The following is a 13,425-nucleotide window of genomic DNA, read 5'->3' as shown; positions in this document are numbered from 1 at the left end:
TTTGCATTTAGCCCTATGTGATGTCTGTTTTTATATTGTTTGTCAACATATAAATATAAATATTTTATAATATTAAATTTATTTATATAAATGGCTTATCAACAATTTCAAACTAAACATTAATCAATCAGTACTTTTTACTTAAGTACATTAAAAATCAAGTACTTTTGTATTTTCACTAACTGAAAAGGAGTACTAAGTACTTTCACTTGAGAAATATTTTATTATACGTATCTGTACTTTACTCAAGTACTTGATTTACTGACCTAGATATCTCTGTTTATTTGTTAGCAAAAGTCTGCTGGATGAACATGTTAGTCGATCATCATAGATGTGAACTATTGTTATTTCTCTGTCTTCAGTCTGAGTGAATGCAGTGTTACAGAGGAACAGTGTGTCATCCTGACTTCAGCTCTGAAATCAAACCCGTCACACCTGAGAGAGCTGAACCTGAGCGGGAATAAACTAGGAGACTCTGGAGTGAAAAACCTCAGTGATCTACTGATGAACCCACAATTCAAGCTGGAGAAACTACAGTTAGTATAATTATACTGTATTTAGTGTTTACTTTATTTTAAGACAACAGGGCACAAGTCACATCATTTGTAGCGCTGCTTCTCCATCTGAAGAAAGATTCAGAAATGGTTTTAGTTAACAGGTTTGTATCAGTAAAATGAACATTAAACCTTGAAGCATTTTAAACTTTGTGGTTGTAAAATAGTTTCATATGCTGGAATCTGACAAATCTTTGCTGTGAAACAAGACAGAAGTGAGAACAGACTAAAAACAGTGTATCAAATTGTCATGAATGGCTGGTTGAAGCTCACGACGATGGAGAATACAATAACACTGTCTTTAATCACAAATCTAACATGTAGGAGAGATAAAACACAACCACTTCAACATAAACGACAGAACAATGAACAGACAGAACTAAGAGTTTAAATACACAGACAGAGTAATCAAGGTAAAACTGAACAGCTGCAGGAACTAATTAACAACAAGAACACTAACTAGGGAACACACACAGACAGCAACACCATGATAATAAAACACAACAAAACTGTTACACTAATAGATTATTCTGAAATGTCACATTTATACTGGACTAATGCTACTTTTCACTAAATCAGCTTTTATTGAGAAAAATGTGTATTTAGAGATTGTAAATTACACTCTAAAATGACATAATCAATAGAAATAAGATATACTTGCATTAAATGTGAAAATAGTCCATGTAAATGTTGATTTTTCTATTGTTTCTATATTGATCCTATATTAATCTAGAGTGATAAATTCACTTATTTTTGGGAGTGAGAACGGATCCAGACTTGGATTGTAACTAGTATCCTCAAATGCTCCTGTCTTGGTTTGTTCGTTTCTATCATTAAGTTTCTATGTTTTTGCTGGTTTATTAGTGACTGTATGACATTTATTCATGATTCATTTAACTCACACATGAACTGAACATGGATTTGAGTCATTTTCTCTTTCTGTCTTCAGTCTGAGTGGATGCAGTATTACAGAGAAACAGTGTGTCATCCTGACTTCAGCTCTGAAAGCAAACCCGTCACACCTGAGAGAGCTGAACCTGAGCGGGAATGAACTAGGAAACACAGGAGTGAAGCACTTAAGTGATGTACTGAAGGATTCACACTGTAAACTGGAGAGATTGAGGTCAGTAACATTCTTCACATACAAGAATCAAAATGATTAAAATCACTTAGACAGTTTAAACTAAAACACTTTATACTCAATATCTCACAGTGAGTCTGAGTTCACATTATATTTGTGTAAAATTCTTCACACTAATGATTTGTTTGTAAGATAATCTCTCTTCCTCTGTTTGTGTCTTTCTAGTCCCAGTTTCACAGACAAGGTTTAAGCTAGTCACAGACTAAAATGCATGTTTGAGATGTTTTATCTGAAAGTAACTTGCACTGACGTATCTTAAAATATCTCAGTGTCATTGTTTTGTCTCAAGATTCACACTAGTAATGCTATTTTTTTTCTAGTGAACATTTATAAAAGCTACTTAAAGGGTTATTTCACCCAAAAATGAAAATAATGTCATTTATTACTCACCCTCATGTCGTTCCACACCTGTAAGACCTCCGTTCATCTTCAGAACACAAATTAAGATATTTTTGATGAAATCCGATGTCTCCGTGAGGCCTGCATAGTCAGCAATGAAATTTCCTCACTCAAGATCCATTAATGAACTAAAAACATATTTAAATCAGTTCATGTGAGTACAGTGGTTCAATATTAATATTATAAAGCAATCAGAATATTTTCGGTGCGCCAAAAAAACAAAATAACAACTTTTTTATTGATGGCTGATTTCAAAACAGTGCTTCAGGAAGCTTCAGTGCGTTATGAATCTTTTGTGTCGAATCAGCGGTTCAAGTCACGTGATTTCAGTAGTTTGGCGGTTTGACACCCGATCCGAATCATGATTCAACACAAAAGATTCATAACGCTCTGAAGCTTCATTAAGCAGTGTTTCGAAAAATCACTAAATAAGTCGTTATTTTGGGGCACCAAAAATATTCTCATCACTTTATAATATTAATATTGAACCACTGTACTCACGTGAACTGATTTAAATATGTTTTTACTACATTAATGGATCTTGAGAGAGGAAATGTCATTGCTTCCTATGAAGGCCTTACAGAGCCATCAGATTTCTTCAAAAATATCTTAATTTGTGTTCTGAAGATTAACAAAGGTCTTACGGGTGTGGAACGGCATGAGGGTGAGTAATAAATGACATTATTTTCATTTTTGGGTGAACTAACCCTTTAAATATCCCATTTGAACTAAGACCTAACCCTGGCTTAATCTAAGCCCTGTCTGTGAAACCGGATCTTTATACTCAATATCTCACAATGAGTCTGAGTTCACGTTATATTTGTACAAACATTTTCAATTCTGTTTGTCTGTTTTATGTGCTTATGAAGATGACGTGACTTTAGTGATTAAAGAGTTTTCTTCTCTTATTTTCTACTCTCTCTGCTAATGTAGGTTAATCTCCTGTAATCTGACAGATGAAGGTTGTTCTGCTCTGACTTCAGCTCTGAAATCAAACCCGTCACACCTGAGAGAGCTGGACCTGAGCTGGAATAAACTAGGAGACTGTGGAGTGAAAAACCTCAGTGATCTACTGATGAACCCACAATTCAAACTGGAGAAACTAGAGTTAGTATCATTATACTGTACAGCAGTTACAGTGAGATTGTTTATTGGGCTTATGTTTCTTTCTTTATAGCAGTGCACTTTATGGACTTTTTTGGTCCATGTAACGCTTTATTTTTCAAACCATACAATGCAAATGCAAAAATGAAAAATTGAAACCAGGCGTTCATTTTTCTTGTTTTTCAGTGACATCATTAATGGATATTTGCCATTTTCTCCCATTTTTTCAAATTTTCTTTTGCTAAATTATGACTTTAGAAACAATCATTTGGATAAATGAAATATATATTTCTATTTTTCCATTTTTTTGTCTTATAATTTGCACCGTCGGCTGTACGATTACCACTATCATTTCATTGATGTAACTGTTATATTTACACGCTATGAACGTTGAGGAGTAGTTTAAAAGACTGAACACAGTGAATGACCTTTTTCACCAAAAGTGGCATCATTTTTATTATTAATAAAGCCTAATAACTGTGCTGAATATAAGGCAGTCCCGGACTGGTCACGTTAATAGCCGGGAAAAGTGGAATCCCTGTGGCCTGGCTGATTTGGCACATTGCCCAGCTTGTTTGTATTTACCTACTTATTCGTTATTACTTTATTTTATTAATATACCTTATAGCCTTGATCAGGGGGATGCATTTTACATGGTACAGAACAACCACGAGATCCCAGTTCATTTTCAGTGGGATAGACAGCAGACGGAGGACAGATCGCTTCACGTCAATCTAGCATGAAAGATAAAGACTACCAAACGAAAATATACAAAACATTAAGCATCATTAAAAAAAGGTTTTTAGCTCTGGTTTGTAGTAACCTACAATATTTCATATAGCTATAGTGCTGCAAGTCAAGAGCACTATACGATTTATGTCAGTTCATTAACGAACAATGCCTGCTAGAGAAAACATCTGCATCTTTACTGTATAAAAAGGTTATTAGAGACAAGAACTAAAAACCTAACAAAATTAAAAAACAATTATGGTTGATTATTTTGTAAATTTTTGCTTGGTAGTCTTTTTGATTAATTGATTGATTGATTGATTGATTTACCTTATTGATCCCAAAAGGGGAAATTCAACTCAATTTTTCTCTTTCATGTTAGATTCACGTGAAGGATCTTGGCAAGCGCTGCTGCTCTCAAACTTTTTTTTTTAATTACACTACTCCTCAACATTGATGCAGTGTAAATATAACAGTTACATCAATGAAATGACAGTAGTGTAGTGCTCGTGCTAATGGTACAGCCCACGGGGGAAATTACAAGACAAAGAATGGAAAAATAGGTTATATTTCATTTATTCAAATGATTGTTTCTAAAGTCATAATTTAGCAAAAGTATCTGTTGATTTTTTTTTTTTTTTTTTTTTAAATGAACATCTGGTTTCAATTTTTGCATTTGCATTGTATGATCTGAAAACTGAATTGTGAAGCATCACATTTTTAAGATTTTTTTTTGTTTGTTTGTTTTAATTCTAGTTAGTTATTGTTGAATTTCCAGTATTCAGTATGATATACTGATTGTGTACATGCAGAAATCTGCCTTTTCAACAGAGAATAAAGAATAGAGAGATCAAATAAATAGTTGAAATGAAAGAGAAGAAACAGTATCTTCAGCACACAGAACTAGTGTAACTGGGTTTCAAAACAGACGATTGGAAACTAAATGCTGCTGAAGCTCTTCAATAAGATGATCATCATAGATGTGAACTATTGTTATTTCTCTGTCTTCAGTCTAAAGAGATGCAGTATTACAGAGAAACAGTGTGTCATCCTGACTTCAGCTCTGAAATCAAACCCGTCACACCTGAGAGAGCTGAACCTGAGCGGGAATGAACTAGAAAACACAGGAGTGAAGCACTTATGTGACGTACTGAAGGATTCACACTGTAAACTGGAGAGATTGAGGTCAGTAACATTCTTCACATACAAGAATAAAAATGATTAAAATCACTTTAACAGTTTAAACTAAAACACTTTATACTCAATATCTCACAATGAGTCTGAGTTCACCTTAGTATTTTGTGATCTGGTGAAATTATTTTGTATTGCCTATTCAGACAGGATTAGTTATACATGTAGAGGTGGGGTAAAGTAATTATTACCAGAGCTTCTCAGTGATTTTAGTCCTGACCGAATGTGCTGTCTCAAATGAACTTCCTTTTACAAAACCTGTTTGATTTTCTTCTCAAGGAAATACTTTTATTCCTTACTCACCTCCATGTCATCCAAGATGTTCAAGCTGCACTGAAACTGTAATTTTGACCTTCAACCATCTGGAGGCCATTGAAGTCCACTATAAGGAGAATAATCCTGGAATGTTTTCATCAAAAACCTTCATTTCTTTTCGACTGAAGAAAGAAGGACATGAACATCTTGGATGACATGGGGCTGAGTAAATTATCAGGAAATTTTTATTTGAAAGCGAAATAATCTTTCGATGTTTATACAATTATTCACTGTATTAGTAAATGTTGAAACTTACATTAAGGTTATTAAATGCTGTACTAGTATTCATCATTGGTTCATGTTAACTAATGTAGTTAATGTTAACAAATGAAAGCTTATTGTAAAGTGTTAGTGAGTCGACAATGTGTCTGAAAACAAGCGACAGAAACACATTTAGTAAATTATACCATTATCATCTCTGTGTAAACGTCAAAAACGCGGATCTGTGAAAATGACGACAGCATGCATTATTTTCTACTTTTTTTCTCTCTCTCTGCTAATGTAGGTTAAGCTCCTGTAATCTGACAGATGAAGGACGTTCTGCTCTGACTTCAGCTCTGAAATCAAACCCGTCACACCTGAGAGAGCTGAACCTGAGCAGGAATAAACTAGGAGACTCTGGAGTGAAAAACCTCAGTGATCTACTGATGAACCCACAATTCAAACTGGATAAACTACAGTTAGTATCATTATACTGTATTTAGTGTTTAGTTTATTTTAAGACAACAGGGCACAAGTCACATCATTTGTAGCGCTGCATCTCCATCTGAAGAAAGATTCAGAAATGGTTTTAGTTAACAGGTTTGTATCAGTGAAAAGAGCATTAAACTTTAAAGCATTTTAAACTCTGTGGCTGTAAAATAGTTTCATATGCTGGAATCTGACAAATCTTTGCTGTGAAACAAGACAGAAGTGAGAACAGACCATAAAACAGTGTAACGAATTGTCATGAATGGCTGGTTGAAGCTCACGACGATGGAGAATACAATAACACTGTCTTTAATCACAAATCTAACATGTAGGAGAGATAAAACACAACCACTTCAACATAAACGACAGAACAATGAACAGACAGAAATAAGAGTTTAAATACACAGACAGAGTAATCAAGGTAAAACAGAACAGCTGCAGGAACTAATTAACAACCAAGAACACTAACTAGGGAACACACACAGACAGCAACACCATGATAATAAAACACAACAAAACTGTTACACTAATAGATTATTCTGAAATGTTACATTTATACTGGACTAATGATACTTTTCACTAAATCAGCTTTTACTGAGAAAAATGTGTATTTAGAGAGGTGAAAGTAAATGTGGCGAAAGAGAAGATTATAGTTGTTAAATTGTACTATCTAGACCAGAGCAGGTGAAAGACAGTAAATTACTCTAAAATGACTTAAGCAATTCATGTATCAGATTTTCTCACATTTATAATGAAAATAGCCCATTTAAATATAAATTTTTCTATTGTTTCTATATTGATCCTATATATTAATCTAGAGTGATAAATTCACTTATTTTTGGGAGTGAGAACGGATCCAGACTTGGATTGTAACTAATATCCTCAAATGCTCCTGTCTTGGTTTGTTCGTTTATATCATTAAGTTTCCATGTTTTTGCTGGTTTATTAGTGACTGTATGACATTTATTCATGATTCATTTAACTCACACATGAACTGAACATGGATTTGAGTAATTTTCTCTTTCTGTCTTCAGTCTGTATAGATGCAGTATTACAGAGAAACAGTGTGTCATCCTGACTTCAGCTCTGAAATCAAACCCGTCACACCTGAGAGAGCTGAACCTGAGCAGGAATAAACTAGGAGACTCTGGAGTGAAAAACCTCAGTGATCTACTGATGAACCCACAATTCAAGCTGGAGAAACTACAGTTAGTATCATTATACTGTACAGCAGTTACAGTGTGATTGAAGTTTATTTATTTTAAGACAGCAGGGCTAATGTTTCATTATTTACAGCAGTGCACTTTCTGGGGTTTCCTACTGGTCACTTTATTTATTTATTTATTTATTTATTTATTTATTAATTAATTAATCTTTTTATTAATTGTTTAATTTCCAGCATTCGATATGATGCACTGATTGTGTACATGAAATCTGCCTTTTCAACAGAGAATAAAGAATAGAGACATTAAATAAATAGTTAAAATGAAAGAGATGAAACAGTATCTTCAGCACACAGAACTAGTGTAACTGGGTTTCAAAACAGACTATTGGAAACTAAATGCTGCTGAAGCTCTTCAATAAGATGATCATCATAGATGAGAACTATTATTATTTCTCTGTCTTCAGTCTGTATGAATGCAGTATTACAGAGGAACAGTGTGTCATCCTGACTTCAGCTCTGAAATCAAACCCGTCACACCTGAGAGAGCTGAACCTGAGCGGGAATGAAATAGGAAACACAGGATTGAAGCACTTATGTGACGTACTGAAGGATTCACACTGTAAACTGGAGAGATTGAGGTCAGTACCATTCTTCACATACAAGAATCAAAATGATTAAAATCACTTTAACAGTTTAAACTAAAACACTTTATACTCAATATCTCACAGTGAGTCTAAGATCACATTATATTTGTGCAACATTTTCACCTTAATGATTTGTTTGTAAGATAATCTCTCTTCCTCTGTTTGTGTCTATCTAGTCTACGTCACTGTGGCATTACAGATGTTTCTTTTTTAACTCAGTCTTTGACTAACTCAAAAGCACTGCAGTTTTTAAAAGATCTTGATCTGAGATTCAATAAGATAGGAGACTCAAAGCAGCGGCTCAGTGACGTGTTACGAGACTCAAACTGTGACCTGAGGTGAGGAAACATCACTGTGATATTAAAGAGATCTTCATTTACTCTGATATGTGAACAAACCTTTCAGATTTTTTGAAAGGAAATTATCATTAATCTTTATTGCAACAAAGGGTTTGTGTGAGAACAAAAAACAGTGAATAATTTGCACTTTGTTTCACTGAACACTGATTGTTTTCTCTTCTGTTTCACCTTACAGAGTAGAATATCAATCACCAAACGTCTCTGGTGGATTGTTTACATCATGGTTTAAATCTGTGAAATCATCATGAGAGGAGCAGAAATCATCAGGTGATCCACAGAAGAGTCTCACTACTGTGTCTGTGATGAGAAATAAATGTGTGATTAATGTGTAAATGTATGAGGGGCCGTACAAGCCATAATTCATTCTGGCACTCTCACACACATACATTCTCCGTTCACATACATACATTCTCCTTTCACACACATACATTTCTACTCTCTCACATACATATATTCTCCTTTCACATACATACATTTCTACTCTCTCACATACATATATTCTCCTTTCACACACATACATTTCTACTCTCTCACATACATATATTCTCCTCTCACACACATACATTTCTACTCTCTCACATACATATATTCTCCTTTCACATACATACATTTCTACTCTCTCACATATATATATATATATATATATATATATATATATTCTCCTTTCACATACATACATTTCTACTCTCTCACATACATATATTCTCCTTTCACACACATACATTTCTACTCTCTCACATACATATATTCTCCTTTCACACACATACATTTCTACTCTCTCACATACATATATTCTCCTTTCACATACATACATTTCTACTCTCTCACATACATATATTCTCCTTTCACACACATACATTTCTACTCTCTCACATATATATATTCTCCTTTCACACACATACATTTCTACTCTCTCACATACATATATTCTCCTTTCACATACATACATTTCTACTCTCTCACATATATATATTCTCCTTTCATACACATACATTTCTACTCTCTCACATACATATATTCTCCTTTCACATACATACATTTCTACTCTCTCACATATATATATTCTCCTTTCACACACATACATTTCTACTCTCTTACACACTTACATTCTTCTTTCACATTTTCATGTGTAAATTTTGGGTTGTTTTTTGCCCAAGGGCTGGGTAACATAGGACAGAACACAGGTTGGGCTAATTCTACCCAGCATAAAGGGTTGATTTTATTAATTTTTTTTTATGATATAGTTTATTTAGTACTTACAGATTAAATTATCTAAACCAGTGGTTCCCAACCTTTTTAGCCTCAAGTACCCCCACAACTCCATCAGGCTCAAGTACCCCTTTATCGACACTAAACAAAAATGCGGTGTTTATATTTTAATGCAGTTGTAACAATTACGTAATTTACCAATGAACCAGTTTTATTGATTACAATTCAGACTTGAAGATATTGGGAAATTTTAAATAAGAAACACAGTGTAATTGGACATTCCAGCACTTCAGATGTTATTTTGAATATGATGACAAAAAAAAATATATATTTATTCATCCTTCAGAGATTGTCCCCATTTGTAAAACTGAAAGTTTCAAGATGTAGGAAATCCAACTGTTAGAGCCATAACAACATTAATAATTTTGTAATATTTTTTCCTTATATTAAGAATGATTATGTTTTCGAAAAATGTGTATTTTGGATTATTTGTATTTGTATCACGTGACTGTGACTAGTTATATACGTATTACGTATGCGTAAAAAACTTTGAGGAAGAATACGGAAGGAAGGAAGGGTTGGAACTAGATAGTCTTTTGACCGTGAAAATTTCTTGTTTTGGAAACTGGAATAAGTGTAGACTTTCTTTTTGAATTTATTTTGTAATGTAATAAGACAAAGAAAAAGTAAACATTTACAAGAAAAGTATTTGATTCACGCGTCAAATCCTTTGTGCCACACCCTAATGGAAATGGTGAAGAACAAGGCTTGGATCGCCATTACACTATAGTCAAAAGACTTCTTCACATTGGAATTGCGTGAAGTGGAAATTGATTTGCCTGGATTGACGCTATGGTTACCGAAGAGGATTTCAAGGATCATGAACATTACTTGATGTATAAGCGGAGAAAACCGCGAGTTTGGGATTATTGCGACGCACGGATGAAAATGAAAGTAAACTAGTCGAATCGAGTGCGACGATTGCTCGGGACTATTTGGATAGAGACATTCAAAATTGTTTCTTAAGTTGGAATTGGACTTTTCTACAGCTCTAAAGGTAGCTTTACTGTTGCTTTTTCAATTAATTGATATTGACTCGCTGTTGAATTATGGATGACGCAGAAGAAATTGCGGACTCTGATAAAGTTGGCCACAAGAGGGCGGTCAAGTACACGCATAAAGCGCAAGAGGAGCGTTTGAACAGACTCGTCAATTTGAGAAAGTCAAAAATGGCTCAGATTACCATTCAAATGAAAGAAATTGACAAGCTAAAAGAAAATGATGAGAATGTGGAAAAGATAGAACAAGAAGTTCTAACAATGCTCACTAAATTGTACCAAGAGTTCATTGAGTTAAATGAAAACACTCAAGAGCTTTTGCTGGATGATGAAAAAGAGGATGATCAGCGTATCTGGTTTGAACCCAAATCATCAAAAATCAGGGATTTTATTCTTACTACTGAACAGTGGATTGAACATGTAAAGGATGCAAGTGCTGCAAAAAATGAGGAAATTGAACCAGGTGACAGTGTCTCTGAAGTTGCTTCGGCAACAAGAAAGAAGAGTAGAGCAGGTTCGTCAGCTGGACATAGTTCTGTCGCATTATCAGCCAGTAGTTCAAGTTCAAGGTTACGAATGAAAGAAGAGGCTGAGAAAGCTGCTCTGTTGGCCAAAGCTGCTTCTTTAAAAAATAAACAAGCCTTGCAGTTAGAAGAGATAAACCTGAAAGCCAAATTGGAGCAATTAGAATTGCAAACGGCAATTGCAGTTTCTAATGCAAAACTGAAAGTGTATGATGAACATGAAAGTTCTGGTGAATCAATGCATGGATATGTTCAACCAAAGCATGCAGTAAATGAAAGAAGGTCGGGACTTAGGAAAGATACTGACGATGGAAGTTCTGATGCTCAAGCTGCAACCAGAAGAAAACAAAAGCCTGTTACTGACCAAACTCGACTACATAATGCCAGTCAAAATTTTCCAAAATCTGAAAATTCAGAGGACAATTTATTTCAAATAATGAAAAGACAAAATGAGATCACACAAATGCTAGTAAGGCAGCAAAACTTGTCCCAACTACCACAAAGAGATGTCCCAATCTTTCTTGGTGATCCTCTTAACTTCAGAGCGTTTATGCGAGCCTTTGACAATAGCATAGACAGTAAAACTGAGAACGCTAAGGACAAACTGTTCTATTTGGAGCAATATACCAGTGGTGAACCCCAAGACCTAGTAAGGAGTTGTGGACATATGAAGTGCAGAAAATGGATACAAAGAAGCAAGAAGGCTATTGCAACATCATTACGGTGACGAACTCAAAATTGCATCAGCGTACATTGAGAAGGCACTAAAATGGCCTCAGATCAAATCGGAAGACGGGAAGTTGCTAAGTGCATATGCTCTTTTCTTGATTGGATGCCACAACACTATGCAGGATGTAGATTACATGGCTGAAATGGACAACCCTACTAACATGAGGGTTGTCATCTCCAAACTTCCCTACAAAATGAGAGAGAACTGGAGAAATGTGGCATATGATATTCATGAACGGACAGGCAGAAGAGCTAGGTTTTCAGACTTAGTGGAATATATCGACGTCAAGCCAAAGTAAAGAATGATCCCTTGTTTGGAGACATTCAGGAGCAAACAAGTGCTGATGTTGGGAAGAAAAGCAAAGCTTCTGATTTTAAACAGAAAAAGGTTACTTCCAAGGGTAGTAGTTTCGTTACAAGTGTCTCTACTGAACAGAAAAAAGAAAGTGAAACAAGCAAGAAAGGAACAAAAGCTCAACTTGACAAAACAGTTTGTGCCAGGTGCTTGTTCTGTCAAAAGAACCATGCCTTGAATTCCTGTTTCAAGTTTAAGGAGCAGGCACACTTAGATAAAATTGAGTTTTTGAAAACAAAAGGACTGTGCTTTGGGTGTCTCACGCAAGGACACTTGAGCAAAGACTGCAAGAGAAGACTTACTTGTCAAGAATGTTCCAAGATGCACCCAAGCATTCTGCACATTGCGAAGGAGAACAGTCTCACATCCAGCAGTTGTGATGAGAACAAACCTGGCAGGAGAACAGCTTCCATAGACCATGAAACTTGTGGATACACTGGGGCCGGAAACAGTGAATGCATTCTTGCCATAGTTCCAGTGAAGATTAAGTCAAAGAAAAGCAACAAAATAGTAAAGACATTTGCCTTCATTGATCAAGGAAGTTCGGCAACGTTTTGCACCGAGTCTTTAATGAGAGATTTGAACTTGAGAGGCAGAAAAACGGAGATTCTTCTTCGTACTATGGGACAAGAAAAACCTGTACATAGTCATATTCTGTCAGACCTGGAAATAAGTGGTTTGGAAAGCGAAGACTACATAGAACTTCCTAAGGTTTTCACTCAGAAAGAGATTCCTGTAAAACAGGAAATATCCCTCATCAACAGGACCTAGAAAAATGGCCATACTTGAGACAAGTTAACCTTCCTCATCTCAATGCAGAGGTAGGCTTGCTGATCGGCGCCAATGCGCACAAGGCCATAGAACCATGGCAAATAATAAACAGTGAAGGAAATGGACCGTATGCTATCAGGACAGCACTTGGATGGATTGTTAACGGACCTTTGCGAACAGATGTGAGCGATGAATCAGACCAGGTCAGAATTCCAAGTTTCACTGTGAACAGGATTGCAGTGTCAGACATTGAAACACTGTTGGTAGAGCAATTCAATGCAGACTTTCCTGAACGCAAGTACAGTGACAAAAATGAAATGTCACAAGAAGATCTGAAATTCATGCAGTCCGTTGAACAATCAGTACAGTATAAAGATGGACATTACTGTATTGGATTGCCCTTTAAGAAAGATCCTGTCAAGATGCCAAACAACAGATGCATAGCAGAACAGAGAGCCATCAGTCTTAAAAGAAAGCTCAGCAAGAAC

The 13,425-nt window shown here is 35.3% G+C and overlaps 1 protein-coding gene across 7 annotated transcripts in view; it reads left to right on the top strand.

Annotated features, from left to right (window-relative positions):
* LOC125250290 (NACHT, LRR and PYD domains-containing protein 12-like) overlaps window positions 1-13,425 on the top strand; it is a 224,965-nt gene that overhangs the window by 203,985 nt on the left and 7,555 nt on the right. For all 7 annotated transcript variants that reach the window (XM_048162795.1, XM_048162797.1, XM_048162796.1 and 4 more), the window contains 6 exons: window positions 363-536; window positions 1,504-1,677; window positions 3,028-3,201; window positions 4,939-5,112; window positions 8,109-8,270; window positions 8,467-8,558. In XM_048162795.1, coding sequence (XP_048018752.1) covers window positions 363-536; window positions 1,504-1,677; window positions 3,028-3,201; window positions 4,939-5,112; window positions 8,109-8,270; window positions 8,467-8,539 — 931 coding nt within the window. In that variant the 3' untranslated portion in view covers window positions 8,540-8,558. The remainder of the gene's footprint in view (window positions 1-362; window positions 537-1,503; window positions 1,678-3,027; window positions 3,202-4,938; window positions 5,113-8,108; window positions 8,271-8,466; window positions 8,559-13,425) is intronic.

The sequence above is a fragment of the Megalobrama amblycephala genome, linkage group LG17, assembly GCF_018812025.1.
Source record: "Megalobrama amblycephala isolate DHTTF-2021 linkage group LG17, ASM1881202v1, whole genome shotgun sequence".
In the NCBI taxonomy this organism is placed as follows: Eukaryota; Metazoa; Chordata; class Actinopteri; order Cypriniformes; family Xenocyprididae; genus Megalobrama; species Megalobrama amblycephala.
The sequence above is the reverse complement of the archived record's forward strand: the minus strand, read 5'-3'. Positions and strand labels throughout refer to the sequence as shown.